Raw genomic sequence first — 7,004 nt, forward strand, 5'->3', positions numbered from 1 at the left:
TAACTAGATACTAATTTAAAATCATAAATAATATTCAACGTTAAACTGGTACACAATTAAAAACGATTTATTTAAGCCTATCTATGGCCTTCAAAAAGTTGACGACTCTACATGTTTCGACGTTACAACGTCATCCAGTTTAACGTTGAATATTATTTATGATTTTAAATTAGTATCTAGTTATAAAAGATTTTTAACTAATTAATAATAAGACTTACATTATCGTATAGGCTAGTAATCAAGGCAACAGTTGGCTCCAAATGTATGTCGTTGTTTTTTTTCATTCCATTTAATTAATCCGTTACATATTTCAAATCCGAAGATTGTAAAAGTATTGCTTTAAATCTGCCACATTTCGTTACCAAGTAGATCTGTCTTTCAATCTCAAGTAACGAACACTAGGGTTGTTATTACCTTGTGTAGCAGCAATAAATACATCTATAATGCTGTTTTTACACGCCTCTGATTTGAAATTCGCAATGGTCTAATTAAGAGGAATGTGAATTGAAAAAAACTGCAGTGTAGTGTGATTATTTTTTTTTTTCATTTCGAATATTAACTCGATTGGTTCCATTGATTCCTTAACTTTCGGTGATTAATACCGTAGTGAAAAACGGATATGACTTGCTTCGGATTCTCTTATTTCTTGGTAAATTTAAAATCATGGGTCGCTCTGAAATAAAGAGGAAATGTTTTTATTTCTTGTAAATTGCGTAAATTCTGTAACGGAAATTGTCCCTCTCTTTTTTTTTTTGTCATTAATAAACCTTTCGTATTCTTACATATCTTCACTGATTGACTGTTGTAGCTAACATTCTACCGCAGGCGTTTTTAGAAAGCCATCTTTCAACCAAAGTGATGATAACTAATAATGTGTCTCTTAATGCTAATTATTGCTATTTTTTCTTTTTTGTTTGTTTCTTCAACTCTGTGATTATGGCTTATTATGCGTAAACTAAGTTTAACACAACTTTATTATCAAACGGTGTTTGTTAAGTTGTAATCTATTTATTTCATGTTCTAATGAAGATAAATCTGTTTCTAATGAATGTTCTAATCTGGCCCGTTCGAGAATTTTTTGCAAAGGTATTATTTTACGAAATTTCAGTAAAGTAAATAAGTAAAGTATCTATCAAAACCACATAATGTTATCTATCAAAACCACATAATATTATCTATCAAAACCACATAATGTTATCTATCAAAACCACATAATATTGTCTATCAAAACCACATAATGTATTTATCAAAACCACATAATGTTATCTATCAAAACCACATAATGTATTTATCAAAACCACATAATGTTATCTATCAAAACCACATAATGTATTTATCAAAACCACATAATGTTATCTATCAAAAACCACATAATGTTATCTGTCAAAACCACATAATGTTATCTATCAAAACCACATAATGTTATCTATCTAAACCACATAATGTTATCTATCAAAACCACATAATGTTCATTATATACGTATTGTAGATAGTGCTACAGAAATCTTTAGTAATCGGAGCATGAAGTACATTAAAGTACAATACGAACGTTCCTTTTTTCTGAAAAAAATAAACGTAGAATTATGTGTAAAAGCATATAATATGAGGAATTAATTGTATATACGAGTGTGTATGACACAATTCAATGACTTTAGTAGCTATGTCAAACCCGCCCTCAGCGGCTAGTCTCAAGACTAATATTGCTAAAAACTGGGTTTTGATACCCGTGGCGGACACAGTACGGATAACCCATTGTGTAACTTGATGCTTAACAGCAAACAAGCTATGTCACAAAACTAGTTGGTGTGTGTGTTATTATATGTTTTACCTCATAGGTTTTATTGTTATATTCAAAAATTCTATATATATGGTTCACAATACGTTATAAGTTTTATTCCTACCTTATATTTATAAGTGAGCTTTTAAAAATGTAATATTTTTACCACTTGTAATAGAATGTAATATAACATACTGAATAGCCTATTTTAACCGTTTATTGCACGTATTATGAATTTCTTTGAAATTCTTACTTAAAGAAGGCTATACTGTACACAAAATATGTTTTTGTGAAATATCTTTTGAAAAAACCAACAAAAATAATTCTATGATTTATTTAAACTGTTACCTGGATGGAAGAACATTCAACTGCTGAATAGAAACATTTCTACTTATATTAAGTAACAAAGGTAGATTTGTTACCTGTACGTTACAATGTGCAATAGAGGGTTAAAATGTCAGAACTGTTGCCTACCTCTTCTTTAACAACGTTGGTATAGTAGATCATTAACCCTCCCAACACGGGGTCGGTCAATTTGACCGAGTCACGTGACCTTTTTTACTCGTTTAAAGTTGATATAAATTTAATACTTATAACTCTCTATATATTGGGTACATCTTCACGAAATTTAGCAGTCTTTCAGTTAATATTACAAGTCTTTCACATACAAAAAGACTCTTAGTGGAGTATTTCTAATAAAATAAAATAAATTTTGTCTATGAATATATTGAGTATTTGTTTTGAATAATCCGTGTGCAAAGTAATTTTCATGTTAAAATTAAAAATACTTTTCGTCATCTCAAAAATTTAAAATTTCATTTTGTGTAATCCCTAAGACCTCCTAAATGCATTTCAAGCGTTCTTCTTTCACTAAATCCTTATAGTTTATATGTTATTTTCTTTAATTATGCTTCAAATGTTGTTATTTTTAGCATATGAAGTGTTTACTTTTTATTCTCAACATAGATGAGACGTGCTTTGTCCTGGTCCGAGTTCCATAAAAACTTTTCAGAATTAAGCCTACAAACAGAAGAAATGATAGTTAATCAGCACGACGGATTCCCACAGTATTTGATCTACTACTGCATTATTGTTTACCTAGGTCTTTCAACTTTCTCCCACATTAACCACCTAATAAAATTCGCCATTACAGTCGCCATTACAGCTGCATGGTGTGTCCTCAGTAACCTGCCGTTGAGAGATGCGTTTCAATGGTATGACGTCTGGGCTTACGGCTCCAGGTAAGACGGTCTTTTCAGTTCATGTTTACTCTTTCACTGCCACGTTCGTAGATACATGACTCTCCCAGTTCGTGTTAACTCTTTCACTACCACGTTCATAGATACATCACTCTCCCATTTCGTGTTAACTCTTTCACTACCACATTCATAGATACATCACTCTCCCAGTTCGTGTTAACTCTTTCACTACCACGTTCATAGATACATGACTCTCCCAGTTCGTGTTAACTCTTTCACCGCCACGTTCATAGATACATGACTCTCCCAGTTCGTGTTAACTCTTTCACCGCCACGTTCATAGATACATGACTCTCCCAGTTCGTGTTAACTCTTTCACTACCACGTTCATAGATACCTGACTCTCCCAGTTCGTGTTAACTCTTTCACCGCCATGTTCATAGATACACGACTCTTCCAGTGCCAGGTGTATTTTCAGATACACGCAAGAACGCACGTGCTGTTTGTTGTGTTACTCTTATCTCGATTGTCACTTGTCGCATCAACGTGAATATTTTTTAGAGATAATTTTGCTTGAAGCATGCCTTTGTGCTGTGAAAACCTCGTTTCAGTATTTCTAACACCCACGTACGGTTTGATAAAATCTAAAGTTGATATTATATTTTAATGTCGAGAAAGAAAATAATCGGTAAGGATAAGATAAAAAATTCCGTGTTATAAACGTTGAGGTGTAGATAGGTAAAAAAGTTAAAGAGAAATAATTCCACCGTAGTGTTATCAAGACGCAATAATGCTAAAAATCTGAAAAAATCAGGACAGGCCATTTTTTTTGGCAAATATTTTTGGGTACAAAAATCATTAGATTTTGGAGTTTATGTGCCATGGATCAGTAAATATATATCATTGGAATCATCATTAACCACGCTTTTAATAGATAGAGCTCAATGCTGCGTTGTTTTAATAACATAATTACAGTTCATTGGTTGTTTTTTAATAATTATATAGTTTGGGAATAAGGCAGAAGCCTACTTCTGTTAGTTTATCTTCTTTTTCGGATTTAGGGCAGATGAAGAGGAAGCCCAGTCCCTGGACATCCTTGGGGAAAATCCTTCATTCTAGAATTCCTCATCTTGTTTTTCCTGATCCTGTTCTGAGGATATATCTAAAATTCCCGATCCTGATCTTGTTCTTCGGATATATCTAAAGTTCCTGATCTTGTTTTTGTTCTTCGGATATATCTAAAATTCCTGATCCTGTTCCTGTTCTTCAGATGTACCTAAAATTCCTGATCCTGTTCTTCGGATATATATCTAAAATTCCCGATCCTGTTCTTCAGATATATCTAAAATTCCTGATCCTGTTTCTGTTCTTCAGATGTACCTAAAATTCCTTATCTTGTTCTTCTTATATATTTAAAATTCTTGATCCTGATCTTATTTTTCTGATATAACTAAGATTCCTGATCCTATTCTTCAGATATAACTAAAATTCATGATCCTGTTTCTGTTCTTCAGATGTACCTAAAATTCCTTATCTTGTTCTTCGGATATATTTAAAATTCTTGATCCTGATCTTGTTTTTCTGATATAACTAAGATTCCTGATCCTATTTTTCAGATATAACTAAAATTCCTGATCCTGTTCTTCAGATATAACTAAAATTCCTGATCCTGTTCTTCAGATGTATCTAAAATTCCTGATCCTGTTCTTCAGATGTATCTAAAATTCCTGATCCTGTTCTTCAGATTCATGCAAGTTCGTGTATTTGTACACTGGAGACCGTAATGTCGACAAGAGTATTTTGAACTACAGCATACACCAGTATAAGATTTGCAGTTCCACATATTCGTGCCTAGAAGTCCGGTTGTTGCTGGATCGAGATTAGATTAAGTGAACCATTTGTCTGCCAAGTAGCACAGAATAACTTTTATTTACACAACTGCTAGTTTCTATGGAAACAATAACATGCAAGGTCATAGGTCAGCTATAACCCTTCTACAAAATAATGAAAATAAGACAAAATCGGGACAGATGAAATTTTTCGGGGTGGGGGGGGGGATATGAATAATACATAAAAATGCAGAAAACTTTCCCGCAATTCTCTTTCCTATTTCGTGCCTCTCATTGACTCAACGGTAAGTTTACAGGCTGATGACGCTAAAAATCGGGTTTCGATAACGCTAGCTGGCAGAGAACAGATAGCTTATTGTGTAGCTTTAGTGTCAAACTTCAGACCAAACCAAAACCAACTCTTATTTCGCTTGTAATTATGCTTATTTCTTCCAGACTGTATTTGCAAGTAAGTTGGAGGGGGGGGGGTATCAAATGTAAAGATTCGTTCTCTATTTATTAGAGCAGCAGTATATGGCTATCACGAACACAGACGACGTGATCTGATGATTGATATACACAATTTACCTAAATACTTCAAACCTGCAATATACAATTCAACTCGCGGTAAAGATTTTTACAGAGGTACCACGCCTCAAGTCGTATAGCTTTACACACGCTTTTCATGTAACAGCTATTGTATTACTATATATGTATGGACTTTGTGGACCTATCATTAAATAGGAGTTGCAAAAAATATGGTTTCACTAATTTATACTTTTGGATGATTTAGCGGACAAGTTGTTTAATATACACTTCGCCACTATAAAAAGCCTAGTTTTGTTCTTTCTATTTCTTCTTGTCCAGAGTTACTGGAGAGAGAGATGACATATCCCGAAACGGCATAACTCAGCGAGAATGGTGGTGAATCGAATGATAGAATGGGCTTCGTATATATTATGTCAGTAGTTTCGTGTACGTGATAGTTTCGTCACATGATACAGTATTTATCGTGTATTTTTGTATTGATTATTAATTATACGTACAACAGTTAAACCAGCAACGAAGAACTGATCAACTAACACTACAATCCGAAATCAATCTATGATAAGCATAAACTTAATGTCTGTAGACCTACTACGGATATGGTTAGCAGTAACAATACTAGAAAATCGGGAAGTATTCCTTCAAACATCGCTAGTGATTTTCTACTATTGTTACTGCTAGCCATATCCGTAGAGAAGTATTCCTTCAAACATCGCTAATGATTTTCTAGTATTGTTACTGCTAACCATATCCGTAGGGAAAAGCTTCCTGCTAAGATTCAGATGTAAAATTGCCTTTGTATTGTTCGTCATTCTGAAAAGGATAACTCTATACAAAATAAGCAATCGAATTTGATAATCATGGAATAATGAATTAATTGGCTTACTGTTTGTTTTGTTTTTTATGGAATGCTTGAAACATATTCTAAACGTTGTGGACAGTAAGTACTCATGGAAAACACTTCGTCCAAACACGTTTTCATAGAAATAAATAAAAGTGAGTTTGTATAGTTATTGCCAAAATTTACATATTTAATATAATAGATTGTTTACTTTACAACACTTTTTATGTTCCTGCGCCAATGCAATTTTACTTTTTACAGCGCCACAATTCCCACAGTCATTATAGTAAACGACAAACATCGTAACAATCAATTGATGTAATGTGATGAGTGTAATCCCACAGTCTAGTAATGTAATGTGATGAGTGTAATCCCACAGTCTAGTGATGTAATGTGATGAGTGTAATCACACAATCTAGTAATGTAATGTGATGAGTGTAATCCCACAGTCTAGTAATGTAATGTGATGAGTGTAATCCCACAGTCTAGTGATGTAATGTGATGAGTGTAATCACACAATCTAGTAATGTAATGAGTGTAATCCCACAATCTAGTGATGTAATGTGATGAGTGTAATCCCACAATCTAGTAATGTAATGTGATGAGTGTAATCCCACAGTCTAGTGATGTAATGTGATGAGTGTAATCACAGTGTAGTGATGTAATGTGATGAGTGTAATCCCACAGTCTAGTGATGTAATGTGATGAGTGTAATCCCACAATCTAGTGATGTAATGTGATGAGTGTAATCCCACAATCTAGTGATGTAATGTGATGAGTGTAATCCCACAATCTAGTGATGTAATGTGATG

General features: G+C 33.4%; 1 protein-coding gene across 1 annotated transcript in view; it reads left to right on the plus strand.

Annotated features, from left to right (window-relative positions):
- LOC106468917 (adenylate cyclase type 3-like) overlaps positions 1-7,004 on the plus strand; it is a gene marked incomplete at its 3' end in the record, with an annotated part of 108,143 nt that overhangs the window by 94,241 nt on the left and 6,898 nt on the right. Inside the window, exon 14 of the mRNA XM_022397320.1 lies at positions 2,744-3,018. Coding sequence (XP_022253028.1) covers positions 2,744-3,018 — 275 coding nt within the window. The remainder of the gene's footprint in view (positions 1-2,743; positions 3,019-7,004) is intronic.

Source organism: Limulus polyphemus, unplaced genomic scaffold (assembly GCF_000517525.1).
Source record: "Limulus polyphemus unplaced genomic scaffold, Limulus_polyphemus-2.1.2 Scaffold3220, whole genome shotgun sequence".
In the NCBI taxonomy this organism is placed as follows: Eukaryota; Metazoa; Arthropoda; class Merostomata; order Xiphosura; family Limulidae; genus Limulus; species Limulus polyphemus.